This window comes from Lissotriton vulgaris, chromosome 7 (genome assembly GCF_964263255.1).
Source record: "Lissotriton vulgaris chromosome 7, aLisVul1.2, whole genome shotgun sequence".
Classification (NCBI taxonomy): domain Eukaryota; kingdom Metazoa; phylum Chordata; class Amphibia; order Caudata; family Salamandridae; genus Lissotriton; species Lissotriton vulgaris.
The window spans coordinates 1,026,969,199-1,026,996,544 of NC_141695.1; the positions used below are offsets into that span (position 1 = coordinate 1,026,969,199).

Sequence of the window (27,346 nt, forward strand, 5' to 3'; positions counted from 1 at the left end):
GGAATTAAGGAGCAATGTGTCATATTTCTCTGGATGTTATGATGAAAATCCTTGGGGCAGAGCTGTACTTTGGTATGGTTTTGGTTAAGTAAATTCAGCAATTATAACCACAGTTTTAAGTTGAGTGCTTTTGAGTCATTTTCCCAATATATCCCACGTCTGCACTGAATATTCACCAGGTCACCCTTTCTTGTGTTTCATTAAATCGGAGGAGCACGTAAAATATTACTTTTGCACAAAACAAATTTTATATTCAAACGCCAAAACTGTTCTCTTTGTCAGTGGGTGTTGTTTGTAAGTTCTGCTGCAGCGTTGATCATTGCCAGTGTTTACCCTGTGGTTATAATCCACCCCTTCACCCTCCGGTTGCAACTGGAGCAGGGCTTGCCAGCATTCCACAGCCATGACACAGCCTGCTATAAAGTAGTATGCTGTATGGAGACTTCTCTCGTACAGCTTGTGCGCAGCGGTGAACACTGAATGGGACGGCTGAATTGAGGCTTTGCTGCAACTGCACAGTACTCGTTAAAGTACAAAGAACTTTCCCAAATAAAGTTAACAAAATAGCAAAAAAGGTGATGGATTGAAATGCCCAAATTGAGTTCTATTAATGTTAATTACTCTTAGTCCTCGAACCAGTTGTTACTTATGAGGTGTATCGCACTTCATACATACAGTTAAACACAGGACAGTATCCTGAAAAGTCAGCAAGGAGCCATAAAAGAGAATGGCATCCCAGCATCCTTGTGGAATACCAAGCCTTATGTGGAAGGCCAAATAGGCCCAGGGCTGTAGTGTAGGGAATAATGACTGGAACAAGGACACTTAGGACTAAGTTATGAAGATTAATTTAAGTAATCAGGGTATTACCTCTATGTCCCTCATAAGTAGCACTTATGAGGAATGCTTAAGCTATTACTTATGAGGAATACCCAAACTAATAGACACCCTTCGACCCCAACAAAAAAATATATGTAACATTTCTTACTGCCAAAACCCAGTGATTTATTATATCAAGAAACTCAACATTTGAAGACAGAATAAAATTGAGAAACCGATGCCAAGTTCCTTTTATCCATTTCCAAATCAATTAGTCTATAGTGATTTACAAAAGTGATCACAGAAGACCAAGTTGTAGCTCTAGAAATCTCAGCAAAAGGCACACCTTGCATTTTAAGATATGTAGTAGCAAAACTCCTGGTGGCTCTCCCGGTACCCCAGCATGAAGGAGACACTTTACTAAGGTGCAGGGGAAGGCTAAAGTAGGCCTACTCGATTACCTTATCATAAAAGCAGAAGCCTTACAACCTTAATTTACCACACCAGAAGTTACAAATACAACACCCTAAGTCGAAAATCTCTTCATCTGTGTGCCTATAACTCAATGTAGGCCTTTTTACATCCATCAAATGCAATAACCCCTCTTCTAGAGTGGAAGGAGAAGGGAAAAGACAGATTGAACAATTTCCCGACATGCATTTGTAACACTGGCCTCTTTCATCACAAAAGTAGGATCTTTATATAAAATGATCCCATCATCTGTAATAGTAAGAAAAGGGTCCACCCCGCGCAAGCAGAGGTCATTTCTGTTAGCAATTACACTTCTAATCCTCAACAATTATAGATTAACTACAGAATCCAGACAGGCTAAAAAAAACTCTTCAGGAAATATCCATTCTTTTAGCCTGGTCCAAGGTTCTCTGAAGACTCAAACACCCACCCAATGGGTCCTTGGTGTTAAGAATGCTAAACTCTTCTGAACATTTTCTTGCAGAAATTATTAGACCTAGAATAGTTCACACTGCAACATCTTTGAGGTGAACCGCTATGGCAGTGGCATGACTTTGAAGGTGAAGGTCTATGACAATTCTGTATGACAAGTTAACCACTTTCTTTCTCACACTCTCCTTACAATTTATAAACTGGAAAGGGTAATGTTAACAAAGGCAATCCCTCCAGTTCTCTAAGTCCCTCTCTCGATCAGAGACCGGAAAAAAAGGTAGAATGCTGGCATGCCACCCCCTTTTACGGTTCCCAGGTGGGATGGGCGATACTGGCTTTTCAACACACACTCTTGTATCTTTCTTGTCTCATTCGGGTGGGCTATAACTCATAAGTAATGACCGGTGCAAAAACAAGAGACGGAGGTAATGTCTGAATTAATCAGAACCATTGGTAAATACCCCTTGCACAGCAAACTTCTCAACCCACATTTGAGCATGTCCTCATCATCTGTGTAGACGTATGTAAAGTTTCTGGCCAATAACATTCTATCATAAGTTAAAGGGACAAATGACAAATATGGCCCCATGCCGAATGTAGTTAATATAGATTGATGTTGGTTAACAGTGGGCTTCAAGAGTTCACCAGTCTGACCTCTTCCAGCATGTGAAGCCCCTCCTTTTTTAATGCTTCCCTTGATATCATCTGTAAGGAACTGGGGTCGGTAAAATATTCTGGATGCCCTAAATCGTTCATAAAATCACAAATGAATCTATTCCATGGTATCTTTAAGCCTCCGTCTAATTTAAGACAGTCATCTAAAATATCCCTGTTTAACTGTGTCTGCTTTTTAGACCAGATACTATGCCGCAACAGTATCTGTTCTATTTTAATTAAGTCAGAAATATAAAAGAAACCCAATTCTTCATTCATGGCAAACAAAACATGAAGTACTAGGGGGACAGATCAGATAAATCTTTAAAAAAAAATTCTCAACTTGTTGCAGCGGTGTGGCATTTGCTAGGCTACACGCCCCGGCTCTGTACATTGCTGATGTAATGTACTTTGCTTTGTAGATTTGTATCAGCTCCTCAGGAGGTTTCCGACCTCATTTCTTAGAAAAGGTTACCAGGGTATTGGATGATCGAATAAACATCAATTCTTTTGCAGTTATTGTTTGAACCCATAATTCATTTTGATTGAACAATACACCCAAATATGAAAAGCTCTTAGTTTTGATTAGCTTCTGTCCCACTCCGAAAATATCTTTCGCTCTCAAGGTCCCTTGGCCACCTCTCATTACATATGTCTTAAAAATGTTAATGCCGAGGCCTACATCCTTCATAAAAGCAGAAAATCCATTAAGGGCCCTTTGGAGAGCAAATTTGGTTCTTGCCAACAAAACTGCGCCATCCGCATAAACTAGTGCCGGGATGAGTCGGCCTGCAACTTATGGGAGGTCATGTGTAGTTCTTACTAAAGCTTCCCCTAACCATTAGTATACAAATTAAAAAGAAAGGGGGCCAGCACACAACCCTGTCTCACCCCCTTCTAACAGGAAAGGTAGCCGTACGTTCCCAGAGTGATATATCTTCTAGTTGATCATTTCCAAGCTTAAACTGACAATCAAGAAGGACTCGCCCTCCCCAAATGCATGAGGTTTTGCAGTTAGTGAGCTAAGATCAAATTCAGTATGTCATGTGTACTGTATTATTGGGCAATATTATTATTTGTAGAACAAATAATCTCTTTTAAATCTTATGAGTGGTGAATTTGTTTTGAGATTGTTCACAGTCTGGTATGAATTATCTGTAGGTGCCACCAAATTTGGCATCTGCCAAGGATCACTTAGGTTGCCCAAGTGGGCAAGACAGGATTTGACTTGGTTTCTTAGTTACACATTCTGCACTGCAGCCACTGGGCAGTATCTGCAGTTATCTCCTGCAAACACAGGGGAGGGTTTTGAGTAAATAGGAAGTGATGACGCTCGGCTAAAGTTTGCGTAAGTACTGAGCAAAATATTGTATGAATACGGCGCTGACCAGGTAGGGGAGACCATTGTAACCCCTATATGGGTATTAGAAGAATCCCTACAACAAAATAGTACATACAAATCCTGGACATACATGCATTAGTGTATACATATGAGGTCAAATGAACATAAGTGAATTGAAGAGTAAATATCATAAAGTTCGGAGAAGAGTTGTTTCCTGTTTCTTTTAATTCATATCATGTAGAACAAAAACCACCGAAAGCAACCAGCCGTCAGTGCTTCTTCCAATTTGCCGAGATGATCCTCTTCAAGATCATCGTATGTGGGGAAGATTTGGGACCTACATTGTCAGTATGAGAGGATAAGAAAAACAGTTATTTTTGGCTTTTAGGATTAAGTAACATGCTTGCAAATTTTCTTTCATTTAGCAGGAGTCTACAGTTTTTATTTCTAAAATTCAGCCTATGTTAAGGAAGGGAGGAGGGAGCAGCCTTCAACATCTCCAAAATTCTGGTTTCAGCTATGAAATGGCTCCAAAGTTCCATGAGAAAAGGGTAGGGCCAGATCTTGGCTCTGAGTCAGGCTTTCTAGAACTCCGCGTGCAATTAACTAATATGCCCTTTAAAGAAGATTCACTGGGTGAGGATCTTGTTGGATGATGACAAGGCTGCCAGTGGATTCCTGTCATGGTTCAGTGACCATCTATTCTCTCACATGATGTCCTCCTAGAGAGTTCAGGAAGTTTGTAATGGAAAGTCTTAGCATTGAGAGAATTTCACCTGACTGTGTGCACTGTACCTGTCCTCACTGTTGGTATATCTTTCATCCACTCAAGAAGTGTAGTTAACCAAAGATGTGCTAGAGGTGTAGGCACATGTCCAACTACTTGAACAGAAACAATTCTGAATTGCATAGATTGTGGGGGGACACAAAATGACATGCAATTTACGGCACTATATGTTAGGAACAGTGCCTGAAAAGTTTAATCTGTAACAACTATTTCAATTGGTGATAAAGGAATGTACTCTAGTTCTTCCTCCACAGATAATGGAATACAGTTTTCCACTTTCAAGGGACTGTATGCAAAGCTAAGTAGACTTAGTTTGCTATGTGTCCCTGCAAGTCTTCTGTGTTACTCATCCTATCTGTGGGTGTGTCATCAGTGCAATGCCGAAATGATCAACACCACAGTCACAAGGTTCATCGAGCGGTTTCTCTGCCGCATAGAGGTTGTGAAATTTGGTGGTGACCTATAGTGGTGGGAAGGGTGTATGTAACCCATGTGACTGTGTTCATTCAGTGATTCTCTATTTAGGACCTTAGTCTAGAGGATCTGATGTGCAAATGATAACCCTTTGCATTGAGCCTTCTTAGAATTCGCCTTTGAATGAGTTTTACTGTTCTAATTTATATCACTGGCAAGTGCATTTCTCTTTGGGTTATTCATTTTACATGTGAAAGTGAGTGTGCCATTAGTCAGGCTGGTGCTGAGATTAACAAGGGTGTTGCATAAAAAAGTTAGTAAGTATGCCCCAGGAAGTAAATATCTTCCCCCTCATGGCCTCACCCTTTAACTGAGAACCATCACTTCTGCATATCTTTGTCAACACAGTGTCTAAAGCACTGTAAGGCAATATTCCTATGTCTCGCCTGACCGTGCTATCAAGGCTAGACTGGCCGGACCAGGCATAAGGCGTTTCCCCGGACGGCTAGAAGGGTGGAGGCTGGTTTTTGATACTAGGGGCGTTATTATAACAGTGTAGCAGTTTTGAAAGCATCTACTGCAGAATTCCTTGTATATCCAGTAGTTTTCAGGCAACAATAAAAGTGTCAAGATATCTCTAGTGATTAATGGTGATTAATGGAGAGAGATTGGAGTTTCGTTTAGTGGCAGATTTGACTCCTCTAAGTTAGCGCAGAGGGTTAATATGCCTGCTGCAAAGGGTGTGCATCATATAGATCACAGAACAGTATTTCATGTGCATAGATTAATGGGTTGCTGCTTTTGTCACAGAGACCCTTTTGTTACTGTGCTGTACACTGTACATACGTTACAATCATGATCTAGCACAGTAAGCTATGAAGTGTCATCAAAGAGTACATGGTACAAGTTGGAAAGTAATCCCCCCTCCCCCCCCCCCATTATCTTGTATGTTGCAAAAAAGGGTTTGTTTCGGTACAAATACATTCTTGTTAGAAAAGCCAGACCTAACCACTGTGTTACGTTCTGAATCCTGGGTTTGTGCATCTCCACACCAAGCACTCATAAAAAATGCCTACCAGTATGGATGACATGTGAATCCTATACCTTGTATTTTCCTTTGTCACATTTTCTATACACTGATTTCCACATGTGTTATTCATTGTCGCTGTATTTGTGTGTGATGCAAAATGCTCCGACACCCTACACTGGTGTGAGAGGAGCTATAAAACACATGAAATACATCAGCAGGGAGGGGCCATGGAGAGATGAGAAACACCGTTGGAATGTGATAGTGAGGGAATCATTGAAGATCCCCAACACAGACTGTTGAATCCTGGTGCACTCTAAGGTCATCATTTACTATGCTTTAAAAGCTAATACAATTGAGTAATCGTGTTGCAGAATGCGCCATTTGTGCCCGAATTTTCTTGGGGAGAGAACCACCCAGAACCACCTTGTAGTTGTCAGACTTACTTCCTGCACTCACTAAGTGCCCGTACGGGGGCTGGTCTGACAAAATTTGCCTGGGATCCTTTGGTTTCCCAGTCCAGCCCTGTGTGATATGCAAACTATGAAAAAGAATTACAAATAGTTATAAGATAGCTGTTCTGTAGTTGAAGCTTTGAGTCAATTTAGTGTGTAAGAAAGTGCTGTGTAAATGTCAACATTAAATTTGTGGCGCACTGCTGTGGGTAAGAGTTTTTTGTACACAATTAGACTTTTTAAGTACAAGAAATGTATTGGTATATAATGCATGGATCTGTATCAATAAACAAAATACCCCAAAATATTTTTTATAAAAAATGTAGATTCCCTGAGCACTGTGAAAACTCAGAATACTGGTAGAAATAATTTGTATGGTTCAGCATATGTTGCATAAGGCCCTCTACACCCACGTGAAAATGTAATTGCATATTTTGTACATGGTATTCTCTTAAATAATGAAACTCCTTGGGCACACATTGGATTTTTTAAATGACTCGTATTTTCAGACTATGTTTGTGGTGCATGTGTTTAAATGTTTTCTTTTATTTATTGTTCTTCATAGATGCCAGCATGGGTACCATGGTGAACGTTGCCACGCGTTTATTCTTTCAGTGGAAAATCCATCTTCCAGTTATGACCACACAACAACACTGGCAGTTGCAGCAGTGGTCCTGTCTTCTGTCTGTCTTCTAATCATTGGCACATTGTTGTTGCTAAGGTAATTTTGTAATCACATTTTTTGCTGCAGAGCATGTGCAATGTAAAGTAGCAGTGCCATATTATTGTAAGAATAACCTTATGCCATTCCATTGCAAGTGATATCAGCTAAGAATCATTTAGCTTTAAAAAATACTGTGATTTTGTCAGTGTTTGTACACATTAAACCATATCAGACTTAGTACTCACCAAGGCCTGGTAGTAGATAAATCTAACCTTATGTGACAACACAGAGAGATTTCACTGTGTTATTATTTATTAAATAACATTTGGCAAACTCAAAGAGGTTTTGTGTGAAAAAGTGCACCTTTAATGATTCCATGTCAGTTAAGAAAGTATTAGATAACCAGGAGTGCTACCAAATGCGTATAAAATGCAGAACCTTTGGGCCTGATTTAGAACTTGGTGGACGTGTCACTCCATTTCAACGGTGAAGGATATTTCCGTCCTCCGAAATATAAATCCCTTAGGATATAATAAGATTTATATTTCGGCAGACTGGATATCCGTCACCATTGTGAATGAGTTTTGGTTGGAACATTCAGATTTGTGGTAACATAATATACCTTTGTCAAAATATCTTTGTAGCGGTCTCTTAGAGAAAAGACTGTTGCTCATCAGTCGGGGAAGGGTGATAAAGCCATTTCCAAACAATACAAAGCCCATCATTCGACAGTGGGAATGCTTATGTATACTATTTAATGGAGAAAGTGCATGCCAGTTATTAAGCTACCCAGTAGTGGGTGTCCCAGCAAATTGACCCCAGGTTTTGACCAAATGATGCTTTTAGACATCTAAAATAACCCCAAAGCTACATCCAGGGATCCATAGGTCTCTGCCAATATGGTAAACGTTAATGATTCCTTCACTTGCAAAAGACTGAACAGAACCACAAGACACGCTTATTCGTTATCCCTCTTGCTCTCTCCCTCTATGTTTGTGTGTGTTTGTGTGTGTGTGTGTGTGTATATATATAAATATATATATATATATATATAATATATATATTCACTGGAAAAAACACAGGTTTCAAGGACGTTACAGTTAGTCTAACATTTCATTCATACAAAACCACAGAAATTCAGCCGTTATAGTTATCCGAGCTAACTATACCTCACGCCTCCGCAATGCACTGCTGATGTCATCACATATTACATCACTCATGTCGTGGTCAGTGACATCCCCGATTACATCACTTTTGTCATTGAGCTATACTTGGGCTACAAATGGGTGATGTTTGTGCTACGTTTGGGCTCCTTTTTCTCTGGTGGCCTTCAATTCAATACATTTTATTCGATCTGATTTAGAAATATAGATAATAAAAGTGTACATAAAGACAGTAAATCCTCCTTCTTAATACAATACAATGAGATTTAATTAAAAACAGTAGGTAAAAACGGGTGTTACAAAGCCCGGCACAGAGCAACTTCAGTTTATTTATTTATTTGTTTTTAAAGTTTTATATAGCGCGAACAAGATCTTTGCAGATATCAGAGCGCTTTACAGAAACAGTAGGTAAGATACACAAGACTCTTAAATCAATATGAGATTCCGTAGACAGTGAGTTGCAAAAATAGGGTAACAATCATACAGTATACAGAGTAATAACAATCAAGAAACAATATTATGGAAACAGTACAATGTCTAAACGGATAAGATTATAGCACCCCAGAGGGTGAATAAACACAATGTTGAAGGCATAGCAGTAGTCAGTAGTGGGTGCATTGCAGGTTATTGAGGCACTCAAGTCCTAGTGTACAAAGGTAAGTATTCAGACAGCCGATAATGAGGGAGCCAAATTCTGTCATTGTTCCAGTATCAATAGTGTTCAGGTGTATTTAGCCATAAGGATGGCCTTCACCTCTTTCTTGAAGAGTATAGTGGACGGGATAAGCCTGGTTTCTGGCGGGAGTGCATTCCAGATCCTAGGTGCCATTCCAGAGAAGGAGCGTTTGTATGTTTTTTCCTTCCGGAATCTCCGTGGTTTCAGGAGGAGAGTGTTTGTGCTTCTGTTGGATCTTGAGCCTCCTGATATGGTCAGCTTATGAGAGAGGTAGTTGGGTGCTTTGTGGTGTACGGCCGAGTGTGTCATACAGGCAATTTTCAACTGACTTCTGGCTTCAATAGGCAGCCAGTTCAGGGCTTTTAAGTCAGGGGATATATGCGAGTGTTTTCTTGAGCCGGTGATGAGTCTCGCGGCCGCGTTCAGTGAGGAAAAAGAGAATAGTAAAGTTCAATGTTTCACAAGATCGATCTCAAGTACTTCATGCAAAATACGCAATAAGGGGTCCAAGTGTGATGCAACGCTCCAATAACTGACCAGACTGCTCTTTAAAAAAAACTGCAAAAAACTCAAAATAAAAAGGGTTTTGCACACTTCCATCATTGAGCCATACGTGGGCTACATATGGATAATATTTGTGCTACATTTGGGCGCGTTTTTCTCTGGTGGCCAATTTGGGAAACCTATTTGTTATGAAGTTTCCTAATTTCCTCATTTACTGCAGTATCGTCAGTAGAAAATGCTTTCAGTTTTTTCTTTTGATTCCACCAAGAAGGCATTCAGACGTGTCACACATTTGCCATAAATTCAGAATATTAGCACTCTAGTTGCTCATTAGATCACTGTAGTAAAGCTACTGCTCACCAAGCAGTTAACTGGAAGTCTGCTGCTGGTATTGAAAGTTCATGTTTAAGTCTGCATGTCAGAATTCTTTTATGAAATAGAAAAGGATTTGAGAAGTCACTCAAAATGTGCCTTAATTTTTCTTTCTGCAGCACTAATCACAATTGTTATGGCAAAATGAACCCCCTCATTTTGTTTCTTTTTAAATTAAATGTTTTAAGTGTTCCCAATTTATTCCAATCAAGATGGCTTCACGTGTGCCATACTTTTGTCATAAGTAAAACTGTTAGCTCTCTAGTTGTTCTTTAGAACAATCTGGGAAGCTGAAGTAGAACACAAAGGAATCAACTGACAGTCTCTGCTCTTGTTGGATGTACATGTTTTACTCAGAATGTCAGACTTTACTCTCACATGACTGAGAAAGATAATGTGAATTTACAGAAAATATGCTCTCACTTTAGCTTATGGAGCACATTCCAAACCTCTATGGGAAAAGCATACAAAAATAGTTTTCTCTCAAGCATGATTCATGATATCCCAGCAGAAGGCTTTTTCACAGAGTAAAATCACCTTAGAACACACCACAATGCCTGAAATGAGCATGGTACCATCAACAGTAACAAAGTCTGTTATCACCTTTATACATTCTCCTTCTGGTGACCCTCAAAGCCTTCTATTCACCACAATGCATTTTAATGGGGTGCTATCATGTATATTGGTCCCAAGATGGCTGCCAACACTTGGATGAAGTGCTGGCAGCCAATCAGATCTCATGATAAGATGTGTGGTTGGGCTCCACCCAGATATATAAATGTATGTGGGGGGGCAGGTCGGATATACAGACGCGGAGGCTGAATATATTGTCGAACAGCACTTTTATGATCAGGAATCAAAGTCTTAGGTTTCACAACGGATTCCGCAATTCCTTCCGCAGCAACTGTCTCTTCACTATTGAAAGGGTTGGCCGTGGTACTCAGAGTTGTTTCTCCCTCTTCCGCCAGATGATGTATTTCCGGGGGCGATGAGGACTCCGTGGCATTGGTTTACCCGGAGGTACCGAGAGGAAAAGAGAAAAGGGCCGTCAGTTGGTCTGTTCGAAATTAGCCCTGATTCTTACACCCGGATGTAGTGCACGACAGATGGAATGGTGATAGGCTGTGCAAAAGGTTTTGGACGTGAAGGTTGGTGAGGGGGAAGGGATTGGATAAGCCAGGAAGATAAGGTAATAGGGAAGGAATAGCGGTAGACCAAATACTATTCCCAAGTTAAACAACCATTGTGCCGCTTTTTATCACTGCTTCAGGACAACCTGTGAATGTGCAATTCTTTAATCAATTCCACCCTCCTCCCAGGATATACACTCCACCGCCCACCACCCGTAACACCGAACAATCCCAGAATGTTCCCCAGACCAGTTTCATTCACCGGCCCTGCTGTAACTCTCCTGAGTCACGGCACGCTCTCCAGCCTCCTCTGGGGGACACCACCACTCCTCCGTTCAGCGGTCTTCGGCCTCCCCCGCCTCTTCCTCACGCTCCGCAACGCTGTCTTGACTCTCGGCGTTCAGCTCCGGTTCCCGGCTCCGAGATTCGGCGTCTTCCGCGTGGTCCGTCCCAGTTTCCGCCTCCTCGACGTTCTGCGACCCCTCTTCCTGTTTGGCGTCTGTTTTTACTGGTCCATTCTCCGTAGCTCCTCCTCTCAACGTTGTCCCTCGCTGTGGAAAGAGAGGAGAGACATGGATCGCCGTCCGTGGTTCCTGTGTGACGTGACTCGTAGGACAGCGTCCCGTTCGTGCAGGGAAGTCTGGGTCCCGTAGTCCAACCCTACGGTGAGTTCCGCCAGGTCCCTTCTCACATCCACTTTCCCTTGCTGTCTTGATACTAGGGTTTCTTTCTTGTGGATATCTAGACAGGAAGTCTACATTTCCTTGTTCTGACCCTTTCCGATGTTGTGTGTTGAATCTATAAGGTTGTAATGCCAGGAACCACCTCAACACTCGATCGTTGTTTCCCTTGTTTTGGGCTAACCATTCTAAGGGTGCATGATCTGTGAATAAGGTGAATTCTCTTCCTTCTAAGTAATATCTCAGTGTTTCGATGGCCCATTTCACAGCAAATGCCTCCTTCTCGATGACTGCGTAATTTTGTTCTCTTGGGAACAATTTCCTACTGATGTACAAGATGGGCTGTTCCTGTCCTTGACGGGATACCTGAGAAAGCACCGCCCCCAACCCTTGGTCCGATGCGTCTGTCTGTAAGACAAATGGTAGCGAATAGTCAGGGCTAGCTAACACTGTCTCAGACGTGAGTGACCCTTTCAGAGTATGAAAGGCTCTCAGGATGTCTGGAGTGGGATGCTTTAAACATTCTTCTGTGTTAGATGCTTTTTGCAGGAGATTGGTGAGAGGGGAGGCTATTTGAGAAAAATTAGGAATAAATCTCCGATAATACCCCAGGAGGCCTAATAAGGTCCTAAGGTCTTTTTTTTGTCTTAGGTAGGGGTATTTGGAATATGGCTGTCAGTTTAGAATCTTGGGGTCTAATCATTTCTTCTCCCAGTAGGTATCCCAGATACCGCACTGTTTGTGCTGCCAAGTGACTTTTTGAGGGGTTGATTTTCAAACCATGATGTCCTAGTGTTTCAATAACTTGTGTCAAGTGGTGTACATGTTGGTCCCAGGTATCACTAAAGATGACTATGTCATCAATGTATGCTCCCGCGTACCTCTCATGGGGACGTAGAATGCAATTCATGGCTCTCTGAAAAGTTGCTGGAGCACCATGTAACCCAAAAGGCATGACCTTGAAATGGTATAACCCAACAGGTGTGGAGAAAGCTGTTTTCTCTTTGTCTTGTGGACGTAAAGGGATTTGCCAATACCCTTTACACAGGTCCAGGGTGCTGATGTATTTGGCTCGCCCTATTTTCTCTACCATCTCATCCACCCTTGGTAATGAATAGGTATCGAATTCAGACAGTTTGTTGACTTCTCTGAAGTCGATACAGAACCGGACCGAGCCGTCCGGTTTTGGAACCAGGACAATAGGTGAGTTCCACTCACTAGAAGAGGGTTCAATGATGTCCATTTCTAGCATCTTTTGGACTTCCTCACGTATGGTGTGACGACGTGCCTCTGGTATACGATAGGGCCGAAGTCGCACCCTTTTCCCTACAGGTGTCCTGATGGCATGTTCCACCAAGGTGGTTCTCCCTGGAGTCAGAGAAAACACTTCACTCAGTGGCATAAGGCCTTGGGTCAACTCTTCTTTCAAAGGGCTAGGAAGAGTAGTGTCTATGCACTGGTCAAACAAGGGGGCCTCAGTCTCGACTTGTACAGTTAGGATAGGCATAGGTCCTTCCCATTTTTTTAACAAATTAACATGATAAATTTGTGAAGTCCCCCTGGCTGCATCTAATTCTATTCGATAGGTTACTGGGGTGACCTTCTCTGTGATTTTATAGGGACCCTGCCATTGGCCAAGCAATTTGTGATCAGAGGAGGCCATCATCAATAGAACAAGGTCTCCCACCTCAAACTTTCTCTCTTTCACTTTTTTATCATGCTGGGTTTTCTGAGCGGCCTGGGCTTCTTCCAGATTACTACGGACAATAGTCCGGATCTGTCCAAGATGTGTTTTAAGAGTTGAGACATAATCAACCAAGGGTTTGGTATTGTCTGGTTTGCTCTCCCATTTCTCTTGAGCCATGTCTAAAAAAGTACGGGGTTGATGGCCATATAACAACTCAAAAGGAGAATATCCAGTACTTTTTTGTATTTTACATCGTATAGCAAATAGAGCTAAAGGTAACATATCCTCCCATTTCCTGGTTTCTAGCTCTAATAGTTTCTTCAGGGTTGTCTTAAGGGTGGCATTGTACCTTTCCACCAACCCGTCTGTCTGAGGGTGGTAGTCTGCCGTTCTGATTTGATGTATGCCTAATTGTGTACAAACTTGTTTCATGACCTTGGATATAAAAGGGGTTCTTTGGTCAGTCAGTATTTCTTTTGGAAACCCTACTCTAGAAAATACCGTTATCATCGCTTTGGCGATATTGATAGCATCAGGGCGACGTAGGGCTATAGCTTCCGGGAAGCGTGTAGCATAATCCACAAGCACAAGTACTTATCTACACCCACTCCTGGACGGTAACAAGGGTCCTATAATGTCCATGCCTACCCTTTTGAAAGGTTCTTCTATTACAGGAAGTGGACGTAAGGGTGCACGGGGTGGTATGTACCTACTATGTCTCTGACAGATGGGACATTCCCTGCAATACCTTTTGACTTGTTGGTAGATACCAGGCCAATAAAACCGCTCCAAGATCTGTTTTTCTGTTTTCTCGGGCCCAAAGTGTCCTCCTAACAGATGGCTATGAGCCAAAAACATTACTTTCTCACGAAAGGGCATAGAAATTATTAGCTGTGGAGTTTGGTTAGGACTTCCTTTCCTATAAAGCAACCCATTTTTCTTAAGGAAATAGGGACCTACATGAAGGGGGTCTTCCTGGTCTAGGGCATTCTTCCAAGCTTCCTGTAGTACCGGATCTTCTCTTTGCGTGGCACGAAAACTTCTGTCCATCTCCCATGGGTTTTCTTCAAGTATAGCTGGAAGTACAGTAGGTGTTTTCCTCTTTTCTGTTATTCTCTGTTTTCTACTTTTCCTAAGTTTTGACATTGGCCACTCGGGATCTTCTTCTTTAGAGAAGGGAGCTTCAGCCCACCAGTCTTCACATTTTGATTATCATGGGCTAGCATCTGAGAGAGATGTGGATAGTCATTTCCCAAGATGACTTTTTCAGGCAGATTAGGTATGAGGCCTACTTTTAGGGTGGTTCCAAGATCATTAACATGTTGGATCCTAACCTGCGTGGTCGGGTATTGTTTAACATCTCGGTGCACACACCGCATAGCAACCATCTCCTCACTTGGTACAACCCGTGGTTGGAAATCCTGCGGTCGCACTACACTGTCGACATCCAGTGTCTGCTAAGGCCAATGTGGGCTGACCATTGACCTTCACTGCACAGTGATATGGGGGTAGAGGTTCTCCTGATGTAGAACAGTAGTAATTCCTGGCTATCCCTATCTCCATAGGTTCCTCTTTTTGTGGACAAAACTTAGCAATGTGTCCTAGCCCCCCACAATGGAAACACTGGGGTCCAGGATTCGGGGGTCGGAATACGGGTGTGGGTGTAACAGGTCCCGGGAAGAGAGTTACAGGTTCAGATTTTTTTGAAACAGAAATGCGGGGTGGTCTATGGTTTCCCGGTCCACTGGCTCTCCATTGAGTATCCTCTCTGCCCTTTTGAATCTCCTGTGCCCTGTTGTAGGCACTAGCAATCTCTACTGCAGTTTCTAAAGTCAAGTGAGGTTGTTGCCTGACCCACTTCTGGATTGGTGGGTGAAGGGAGGTCAGATACTGTTCTAGGTAGATCTTAGACATGATACCATCTTTATCTGTTGTGGCAGGTTTCAACCAACGGTCGGTCATATCTTTTACCCTAAAGTACAGGGCTCGGGGTGTTTCTTGGGGTCCCTCTTTGATCTGGCGTAGTTTTATCCTGTAGGATTCGTCGTCCACTCTCAACCTCTCCATTATACACCGTTTAATGTCAGCGTATGGCACTGTCCCTTGTACAGTGGCTGCCTGGTATGCTGCCTGCAAATCCCCTGATAAGAGAGGACCTAGATACTGACCCCACTTATCAGCTGGCCACGCTGCAGCGGTGGCTATACGCTCAAAAATTGTAAAAAAGAAATCAGGATCTTCTCCACTGACATATTTCTGCATGACCATAGAGGGAAGTGTAGTGGGTCCTCTTTGGTTTCCCAAGATTTCAGCTAATTTGTCCATAGCAGCTCCATGCGATTGGCTTTGTCCTGTTATGGCCTTCAGTGTCTTCTCACGGTCTTCTTCTACGACATGTAGAAATTTTTCCATCACTTTGCCCAAATGTTCCTGGTGTTCCTCCATTCTAGCGAGCGCAGCCTCCATGTCTCCTTTTGATCCCACTTCTGACACCACTTGTGGGAGGGCAGGTCGGATATACAGACGCGGAGGCTGAATATATTGTCGAACAGCACTTTTATTATCAGGAATCAAAGTCTTAGGTTTCACAACGGATTCCACAATTCCTCCCGCAGCAACTGTCTCTTCACTATTGAAAGGGTTGGCCGTGGTACTCAGAGTTCTTTCTCCCTCTTCCGCCAGATGATGTATTTCCTGGGGCGATGAGGACTCCGTGGCGTTGGTTTACCCGGAGGTACCGAGAGGAAAAGAGAAAAGGGCCATCAGTTGGTCTGTTCGAAATTAGCCCTGATTCTTACACCCGGAGGTAGTGCACGGCATATGGAATGGTGATAGGCTGTGCAAAAGGTTTTGGACGTGAAGGTTGGTGAGGGGGAAGGGATTGGATAAGCCAGGAAGATAAGGTAATAGGGAAGGAATAGCGGTAGACCAAATACTATTCCCAAGTTAAACAACCATTGTGCTGCTTTTTATCTCTGCTTCAGGACAACCTGTGAACGTGCAATTCTTTAATCAATTCCACCCTCCTCCCAGGATACACACTCCACCGCCCACCACCCGTAACACAGAACAATCCCAGAATGTTCCCCGGACCAGTTTCACTCACCGGCCCCGCCGTAACTCTCCTGAGTCATGGCACGCTCTCCAGCCTCCTCCGGGGAACACCACCACTCCTCCGTCCAGCGGTCTTCGACCTCCCCCGCCTCTTCCTCACGCTCCGCAACCCTGTCTTGACTCTCGGCGTTCAGCTCCGGTTCCCGGCTCCGAGATTCGGCATTTTCCGCGTGGTCCGTCTCAGGTTCCGCCTCCTCCACGTTCTGCGACCGCTCTTCCTGTTTGGCGTCCGTTTTTACTGGTCCATTCTCCGTAGCTCCTCCTCTCAACGTTGTCCCTCGCTGTGGAAAGAGAGGAGAGAGATGGATCGCCGTCCGTGGTTCCTGTGTGACGTGACTCATAGGACAGCGTGCAGGGAAGTCTGGGTCCCGTAGTCCAACCCTACGGTGAGTTCCGCCAGGTCCCTTCTCACATCATTTTTCCTTTAATATCTAAAAAAAACCTACTGAACGGATTTACACCTTTTTAAGCCAAGAGTGCACTCTGGACCAAGATCTACCTTTCTGCCAAATTTGGTGTAATTCCGTTCAGCAGTTTGGGCCGTAACCCTGACAAATGTTTCCTATGGAAATTAACATGGAGAAAACATGTTTTGGGACCCCCCTTTTTCCTCGGACCCCGCTTGATGAATAACCCCGAAACTTTCAAGACAGGAGCTGACCGGAGCACCCCCATTAGTTTTGAAAATTTCAAGGAAGATTTGTCAAATATATCTATATATATTACAACTCAGAAAGCACCAAAGCGCCGCACTCCCAGGCGGGTGCCTCCGTTGCGAGGGTGCAATCGCAAACCAATTACTGCTCCACCTCCCCAAAAGCGAAATCTCCTGCAGGAAGAAAGGAGGCACTCACGGAGGTACGTTTACAAAATGTATTAACACACAGCAAACTGACGCGTTTCGGTCGGAACCTTTCTCTAAGGAAATTAACATGGAGAAAACATGTTTTGGGACCCCCCTTTTTCCTCGGACCCCGCTTGATGAATAACCCCGAAACTTTCAAGACAGGAGCTGACCGGAGCACCCCCATTAGTTTTGAAAATTTCAAGGAAGATTTGTCAAATATATATAAATCCAACAAAAAGTTGCCTGCTGTAAGGAAGCCCTTCTCAGGTAAGTATAGTTCAAGCCATCTTTAATGGTAGGTGAAAAGCAATATTCAGAAATTCACGAAGTGCTCCACAGAACATCAGTGCCCAACGCGTTTCGTGATAACAATCACTTCCTCAGGGGCTGTGGGCCAACAGGCGAGACATGCAGTACAGCAGTTTTAAGTTCGAGCTCCCGCCCAGGTGGGCGTGGCCAACACATGGCATGCTGGTACTTGGAGTCATAATCCCAGTGGATCGCTGTATCCTTCTTGCATTCTGCACCCAAATTAATCCCAAGTGGGTTGTGGTTTCACTGCTACAGTCTGCCATGCAAATACATTCACCCACCGGCAACAAACCTGTTCCATGGCTACAGCACCGCTTGATGCCGCAGCGGAACTGCACGAGTGCAGTGGGGCGTTTCCTTGCCTCAGGCGAGGCTGCTTAAACATCCAACAAAATGTTGCCTGAGATTATGACTCCAAGTACCAGCATGCCATGTGTTGGCCACGCTCATCTCCTCGGTACATTACAAAGAAGTCGGGCCGACGAGTTTTGCACCACCTGACGTTTGTTGATGGTTGAAGTGTTGGCGCCGAGATAAAGGACATTTCCATAGTCCAGGCGGTAGATTACTAACGCCTGGACAACGGTTCTCTGGGTGGCACGGGGCAGCATCCATAAGATTTTCTGAAGCCATCTCAAGGTGGCAAAGCAAACGGAGACCACCTTAGTGGCCTGCTGCCTCATAGAGAGCTTGTCATCTATAAGAAATCCGAGGTTGCGAACTACAGAGACCGGCTGGGGGAGGGGCCCCATGTCACTAGGCCAGTGCTGAGGGCCCCATAGATCTTTGTTCTTCCCCAAGATGACGATCTCGGTCTTGTCACCGTTTAACTTGAGGAGATGCCTCTGCATCCACTCAGTGACACGCGACAGTCCGGTCTTCAGGACCTATATACTGTTGCACTCACTGCTGGAAAGGGAGAAGACAATCTGAGTGTCATCGGCGTATGAAAATATTGTCAGCCCAGCGTCCTCCACGATGGAAGCCAGGGGTCTAACATAGATGTTAAATAGTAGGGGGCTGAGTATAGACCCCTGGGGAACGCCATACGCCGATAAACAGGTAACAGATACAGCTTTTGTCGAAAAAACTTGGAAAGTGCGCTCACTTAAAAAGGAAGCAATCCAGGCTAGCGCAGGACCATCTACTCCTAGGGACCGGAGAGAGTTCAAGAGAATGGAATGGGACACGGTATCGAATGCAGCACTCAAATCCAGAAGGATGAGTGCAGATGTCTCCCAGCGGTCGATACCGTGCCGCAACCTCTCCGTCACCCCAAGGAGCGCCGTCTCGGTGGAATGGTGTGCTCGAAAGCCGGATTGGGAAGGATGTAAGAATCCCGAGCTTTCCACAAGATGATTTAACTGAGTGTTAACATGCCTTTCCAACACTTTTGAGAAAACAGGCAACAAGGATATGGGTCTAAAGTTAGCAAGATTGGACACATCCGTTCCTGCCTTCTTTAGAAGAGGGACAACCGTCGCATGCTTCCATTCCTGTAACACATGGGACTCAATTAAAGATGCATTAAGAAGTCTCATAAGAACCCGTCTGGGTTCAAGGTCCAGTAACTTTAGGACTTTCGCAGGTACTGGATCACGGGGTGATCCAGATCTAACACTGTTCAAACAGGAAAGAAACGATATATCATCGAATAGTTGCCAGTTTGTGACTTTCGCCATTGGAAGCGGTTTTTCAGTCACCGCAGTCTGTCCTAATCGGGGTTCAATTACTGTCAAGGGAATGCTCATAGAATCGTTTATGCGTTCAACCTTGGCAATAAAGAACGCAGCAATAGAATTGCATTGGGCTTCCTCCAAAGCTGGAGGGATCGGGACAGTATCCGCTCCTGTTAACTTCTTGACAACAGAAAAAAGAGTGCGCGGACAATTCTGTGCTTGCGTCACTGTTCTCATAGTGTAAGCAGCTCTCGCAATTTTGCATTGTGAGTGATACCCCTTCAAAGCTTCTTTATAAGCAGCTTTCCGAGAAACAGAGTAGGAATGCCTCCATTTCCTTTCAAGGGCCTTGCAATTGGCTCGTAAGATCAACAAATCAAAGAACCAAGGTGCAGGGGGACGATGAGACCTAGAGTGTTTCGGCGTTAAAGGGAGAAGAGTAGTTACAGCACTAGTGAGCCAGTGTGATACTACGGTGTTCAGCTCCAGAACAGGAACATCAGTGTCAGGGCGAGTATTCGAAAGGTGCTGGTTTAACTTTGTGATGTCAAGTTTACCCCACAGATGGATTAATTCGCCCTTACCACAGCCACCCTTCACCAGGCTCTTGGCATGAGATAAGGAAAAGTGGACTGCTAAGTGGTCAGACCACTCAAGCGGGCCGGCACTCTGTGAGCAGTCAAAATGAAGGTTGGAGAGAATAGGATCCAATTGATGTCCAGCAGAATGAGTGGACCCAAAATTACGCAATGAAAGATTAAGAACTTCAAGATCAGATAAGAAGTGCTTGCTGGAAGTGTATAAAGGATCTTCAAGGTGCAAATTAAGATCACCTAAAATGGTGAAATTTGCCGCCCTGAGAAGTAGGGGAGCTATAGTCTCAGCGAATGAAGACGTCCAGATGTTAGCATTGCCGGGAGGGCGATAAACCAGAAGGCCCGACAGAGTGAGTTGGGGATTAATAGCTAATTTAAAAGAGGCAGCTTTGCATCCAGACAGGGGAAAGGCTTCAAGCTTACAGATGTAGCTAGATTTGAAAATTATAGCGATGCCCCCCCCCCTTTTCCGGAGTCTGTCCTGCCTCACTATAACGTAGTTGTTAGGAACTGCAATGGCAATGTCCGGACCAGAGCTTTCATGGAGCCAAGTTTCAGTGAGAAATATGACATCAGGCTGCTCATCAACGATGAAGTCGTAAATATTTTGTTTATGTTTCGGGAGGGACCTGCAATTAACGCTCCAAAACTGGAGTGATGGGCAGATAAAAGGAGTTTTTACGTCCCTCCGTCTACCTCGTGTTCGAGTATGAATCATTGCTTTGGATCTGGACATTTTGCCAGTAGAGAAATTACAGCCTGGGCATTTAAAATTATGAGTCGGTAGGATACAGGAAGTGCAATCAGCGTATATGGGAGGCCGTAAGAATTAAAAATCCTCACCGGTATAAGTATGGATCCCAGAAGACACGCAGCAGGCTTCCGAGCCTGCGATAGGAGTCGTGGCACCTGGGCCCGTCCCGGCGCGGACGGGCGCAGACGGGCTAAACTCAGGCGTAACTCCCGCGGAAATCCGGCGTCCCCGCTGCGCGTATCCGCTGCGCGTCTGCATGACCTCCTTATATAGAGGTCTAGCGTCCTTATGACGTCTAGACCGTCAAAACGAGATGGCGCCGCCAGGCGTCCTACTCTCACCTAATATGGCCGCCAAAGCGCGAGCAACCGGGACAAGGACCCGCAAAACGCGTTGCTTTTACAGATTATAGTGCAGGCAAGTGGGCATCGGTTTAAAATCAGGGAGAAGGCTAAAACAAAAGTAAATTAGATATAAAACGGGAGGTATTTAAAAAAACATGAGAAAAAGCATGGGAAGCTGGCAGGACAACAATAGTGAACGCAGCGCGCTCTAAGCCGGTCTTCCAAGATATTGGTCAACTAGTAGTGCCAGACCCCTAATTACCCTCCTTATATAGAGGTCTAGAGTCCTTATGACGTCTAGACCGTCGAAACGAGATGGCGCCGCCAGGCGTCCTACTCTCACCCAATATGGCGGCCAAAGTGCGAGCAACCGGGACAAGGACCCGCAAAACGCGCTGCTTTTACACAACAAAAAACTATCAAGCAACAAAATTCAAAGGTCAGCCTTAACTTCCTTTTAACTCTAATTTATCTAGCAACTCTAATGTTTTTTTAGTGGTTTTCTTTTGTGTGTTGGTATGTGATTGTGGGTGTATGGGCATATAATGTTAGTTGAGTGAATGTATGAGTGTGGATGCGTTGGCATATGATGGTTGCTGTGTCCATTGTGGAGGATTTGGCCCAGAAGTCCCTGTGTGTACTATACAGAGTGCACTGCATATGGCCTCGCACATTTCACAGATGACACCACAAGGAATATCAGTGGCATCACTGGTGACATTGTGCAACACTTCACCACTTTGCAATGGTGCCCAATTTCTAGGCATAATATCAGTTTTTGCCACAGACTATTACCATGTATGCACTTGGATGTAAAACTATCCTGTGTACTCCTTTACCTTTCATGAATGCTCTAATTAATGGGAAGAATACTGTGTGTTGGCCACTTTCAGGAATATTTTCCAGCAGTCTTCCCCTAGTCATAGTTTCTGCACAACACATTTGGTGTTTGTATCTGTGCACTTAATTGTTACCTCCCTTCACAATGTCTCCTACTTGGTGGATTATTGTGCATCAGTAGGTCTGCATTAGAGCATGAAAGCAAGTTGGAGGAGGAACCAACATATTATGGTAGGGGAAGATGGCTGTGCATATTTGTGCGGCCACCCACGAAATTAAAATGTTGCTTTACTTTACAAAAGATTGCCATATATTTTCCCGCATTTGGAGCACATGCAAAAGTAGTCTTGCAAATGTTTCCAGGCTACTGTTACCTAGGAGGCTTATTAGGTTTAGACTTATGCAAGGAAACCTATCAGTGTCTTCGATTTTGGACTGCAATTTATTGGAATTAGGTACATTTCCAAAAAAGGATTCAACCTAAAATACATCAGACTAAAATGTACTCCTCTAAATTTACTCTTGTTTTGTGAATGAAACCCAAAATGTTTATTTGGACATGCCTGTCTTCATCTGACTTGTGCTGGGTCAGTAAACCTCTTGCTGATTCACTGGTAAATCAGAAATTAACTTGACTTTCACAATTGCAATAAAAGGAAGCTTATATGAGGGTCTACATTCTGAATTGCTGTTTGATTTTTAACACCATCATTCAAAATTGTTGCAAATGCAAAAACAGTGCACCATGATTAGGGCACTGCAGTCCTAAAAAGATTATCTTATCAGGTCTCTAGTTGCAAAGATAATGTGTAATTATTTTTATATCCCAAATGTTTGGATTTCAGGTACCATAAAAGAGGAGGATATGATGTGGAAAATTCAGAAAAAATGAAGGCGGGCATTGCTGCTGGTAATTTATGCAGTCGGTCAGCTTGACTAAGGTATTATTATTATTTTTTTTTTAACGTGCTCAGTGAAAGCCGCTTAGTAGTAAAGTGTCTATTAAGATTGGAAAGAGTTAGATGTTGCATGTCTAAGTATTTTTGTTACATTTTACAGAACATTATCCTACATGTACAGCCTTGGGCCTATTCATTCAAAGAGAGTACAGGTACAGCGATGATGAAGGACAGGAATATGGTTATTGACAGGAATATGGTTATTTCGGAAAGAGATGATTTTCAGCAGTCCCCTAAATGTTATCTTCTCGATCTATAGTCTAATCCCAATGTGAAAGTGCTGTGCATGTCATAAAGATGCTGCAATCTCAAATAAAGGTTTTTACTGTGGTCATTTGAATCTTTATTTATTTGTCCCTTTGTTGCCTCCACACCACATTTATGGTGCCTCTGCCAATGATCAGGGACTTGATTCACCCACTCCCTCGCTCTGCCTTTAGTTTGTGGATGGATTAAAGATGACAGAGCTCTCTCAATTCCGAGTTGCTGAACAAGAACCTTCCAAAATAAGGAAGCAAACAAAGGGAACCTACACCTGATAATATTTTTTTCTTATTTGCCTAGTGTTCTTTAGTGAGATTCTTGCCCTCTCTGGAGTGGAAGGATACCAGATAAAAGGCTGAAATGGGACACCTCTATAAATGTGTACATCATTACCATGAGCGCGAAGATAAAATCGATAGAAATTACTCTTCAAGGCCCTTCTGCAGTTTCACATAACACAACAGGTATATACTTGGAGCACACATTCACTTCCAAGGTAGTCTCTTGGTGCTAAAAGGCAGCAGAAAATCACTTGAATGTCTGTGAGATTGAACATGAGTAATTAGAACAAGTGACATCTATCGTAAAAGAATGACACAACTAATATTTGAAAATCCATTCAGTGGTACTTGCAGTAACTTGTTGTCCAACAGCAGGTGCCACTAAGTTGATATATCAATGTGGGGTTAATGATTGTACTCCCCATATACTTCTGAAGAATGAGGGTGCAAGGTGAATAGCATGATTGCACTTGGTGCGGAGTATCATGGTCTGTTTGACTTCCACGTCAGATATGTCTCCTAACAAAAGTTAGTGCCATTCAGTTGATGCTTCTTTCACATATGATTGCTCTTCTTTAATGATCAAAGAGTTCATCTCACATTGGTTAGGGACAGAGATAAAAAGAAAGCAGGGTCTAAAGCTGTCACTCTATCGCATTTGTATCATACAGCTTTTATTGCTCATCTGCGCCACCAGCTTTTATGATGTATGGAAGTAGAAGATCAGGATATACCAATATAGGGCGTGTCATAAAAGCCTTTTCTTAAATGATCAAACGCCAGATCTGTGTTTTGATAGCAGTTTTAATTCTAATTGAGGCTTGTTTATTTACGAAAGATTTGCTGAAAAGGAGCTTCTGATGGGTACTTCTAACCACTGATTTCTTACCTTTAGAATAGCCCCATGTGCCATGCTTTATCCAGAAGATTTAGTTTTTTTGTTCACCACTTTCATTGAGTTTTGACACACGGGTAAAAATAAGGTACAGGGCAGACTTGTAAAGTACTGTAAGGCGAATACCTCGGTGGGGGACATTATCACAAAATTCAATAAGACGGGAGACTCTAGTCCAGCTGTCCCAACCATTTCCCCCATATTCGTTCATGCTTTGAGGGACAACCTTTGGCTTTAAACACAGGCTTTCTTGCTGTGCACACCAGCCCACCCCAGGCTGCCACTGCGACATCGTAGGGGAGAAGGGTTTTTCCATCGGGCTGTTATGTTGCGATTAGCCACCATGGTAGCCGTTCCCAGGAATGCCCGGTTGCTGTTAAACCCCCGGAGCCCTCCAGGACCCCAAGCAACAGCATTAAAGGCGAGAGTCGCACCTCCCATCCCAGCACTTTTGTCAGTTCAACATGAACCTTGGTGGCTTCAAACTCCAACTTTCACTGAATGCCAAGACGCTCAGATTCACTATAGACACCAACTCGCCTTCAGAGAAAACATCGACAAAAAACAAAGACAACCTAATACCAACTCTCTCTTCTAAATAAAGTGGAACTTTTGTTTCTTCCAGAAAGCAACTTCAGAACTGTTGTTCAAGCCCCTGTACTCTCACTTCTAGAATGTGGTAACACTATGCTACATGGCCTCCCACATTCCTCATTAACATCCTATATGGATATCCTTCACGCTGCAGCACACCTCCTCCTGGCACAACACCCCTTGCATCAATCAGGACCAGAAAACGCTGCTCCAGTGTAGGAAAGAGTTGGAGATGCATCTTTTTAAAGAACACTACATGACAATACACTAACAGTACCCTTATGCTTTCAGACCCCAGCTACCTGGCCTATCTCTGGTTTACTGTATGCTTGCCTTTGACCCTTTACAGTGTTCCGCTGCCTTTTGACACATACAAAAATAATAAATACATACTTGCAAATAGTAAAGAGAGATTTGGTTATTCAAATTCTGTTTCTAAATTGTTTTATTTCTTGCTGTCATTTTTTTTTTTTTTTTTTTTTTTTTTGCTGTTTATTGTTGTATATTGATATACAATTCAAAAAGGGAGTAATAGTATTGTAAAACTAAAAGAATGATTAACATGTTAAGAGATGATCTTCCTTTATGTAAGGAAGAACGCCTACATGGCTAATAAAAGCAGCAACGGAGTTTATGCATTATTTTTTTTCCTGAGACGTCGTTACCACTCGAGCTTTTGCCTATAAGGGACAGTGTGTCCATAAAAGCTGACAATAAGTGTGACAAAGAAGCATGGTACCAGGTCCAGGTTCTAGAAAAAAATAGTGCTTATATTGAAACAAATTATTGTGTTGAGAGACCATTAGTGCCAAACACTGTTCTTTCCTTTAGCAATGCTCCATGTACAAAACCCTCTCTTATCTGCTAACTCTCTCAAGATAGCGAGCTCCTCATTTAAAAAATGATCTCAATTTTTAGCACTTGCTACGTATTGATTAAAACTATGTTGCCTTTTAGCTAGGTTCACACTATACAAATCGAATATACATACATACCTACATACTAAGGGCCGGAGAAAACAAATGTTTTGTCTTAAAACGTAACAACTGTATTTTAATATATACTATTTAAGTTTAACTTTTTTTTTTTTTCAGAACGTTGCAATGAAATTCTACCTCCACAACGAACCAGAGAACAAACTGGGACGTCTTGTTATATGTTGGACATATTTAAATATATGATGGAAGCTGTTCAGCATATGAAGATTAAGTCGGTTTTCCAGACAATTGTGTTTCAGAAAATAACCAAAACTGCTTAGCTAATACCTTCAAACTGGAATACAGACCTGGAAATACAGAATGGATAACAGCTGCATCGTGACAAATGCCAGAAGTCCAGCAGCTCAAGTTGATCTTAAGAAATGTAAATTTTGAAAAAAGAAACACTGACCCAATCGTAATTCTCACAAAGGATTCTGCATTCTTTCTATGCATGCCGGAACTAACTGTGAAAACCTATACAAAAAACCAATGAGTAGTGTACCTTTATGAAGGCATTTTTTAGTTGAAAGTAGGATATTTAACAAAAATATTGTTTTTAAACATTAGCATTTAAATTATCATATTTATTTTTTGGTATGTTGCTCTGATAATGTTATTTATTTCTTTTTAGTGTCTTTTACCCTCCTAACACCAGTAACTTATTAATCAGTTACAAAAACATTGACTGCACATCTGTCACATCAAGATTTCTCATGATTTTTAGTTCAAAATATATTATGAGAGTAAAGAGTGATCATGACAAATGTTTTTTTGCATATAAAATTGTGTTTTTTAACTTAACTACGTATACAGTCATTAAAATTACCTCTTAATTTATAACTAAAAGAAGTGTATAGACGTATTTGCTTCGAGATTGCATTAATGGACAAATGCTCTGTTACAACACTTTGACAGATAAAGAGATGTGTTATATTGATTGCTGGGCAGACACATCACATGTCCATCCACAGTTTCATTTATCACCTTTTACTGATCAGTTAGATCAGCCCAAATATTCTTAGTCAGTTAAAATTCTAAGTTATCTCAAAGATCTATTCAGTGAACATTTATACAGTTTCATGTATAATAGGTGCAGATACTTTGACCTGTCACACAAATGACTAGTTGTGCTATCATGGTGCTCTTTTACATTTCATTCTGAAATTGTTAAAATGCCGTACAACAAAGTAAAGGTCTTGACAAAGCACTTTGGTTGTTTTCCATTTTTGTTTTCTTTCACTTGTTTATTAATTTAAGTATCTGTCTTTTACATATAACAGGAAATGAACCACTTTCAGTCTCGGAGGGCCTAGAAGCATGACCGGTTCGAATTGGGAAGGGAATGTTACTGGTTGCCATACCTTTTGCTCTTGGTTTGCTGGTCTGAAGAACAAAAACACATTTGTTTACTCCCAGTTTTTGGAGTTTAGGAGAAACTGAACTGAGTTTTAATTGGTGATAATTATAAGAGTCGGTTCTATTTTCTCTCCTCATCCCCATATTACTTTCAGCACTTTGTTTTCAGAAATAGAGAGGAAAAACCTGTTAAAGTTGTCACTATGGTTAAATTATAAAAACCTTTAAATATGAATTAGAGACTGGGTTTGGGA

The 27,346-nt window shown here is 42.6% G+C and overlaps 1 protein-coding gene across 1 annotated transcript in view; it reads left to right on the forward strand.

The window, feature by feature from the left end:
• HBEGF (heparin binding EGF like growth factor) overlaps positions 1-26,943 on the forward strand; it is an 84,595-nt gene extending 57,652 nt beyond the window's left edge. Inside the window, exons 4-6 of the mRNA XM_086931457.1 lie at positions 6,967-7,122; positions 22,609-22,704; positions 25,851-26,943. Coding sequence (XP_086787583.1) covers positions 6,967-7,122; positions 22,609-22,699 — 247 coding nt within the window. The 3' untranslated portion in view covers positions 22,700-22,704; positions 25,851-26,943. The remainder of the gene's footprint in view (positions 1-6,966; positions 7,123-22,608; positions 22,705-25,850) is intronic.
• The last annotated feature ends 403 nt before the right edge of the window (positions 26,944-27,346 follow it).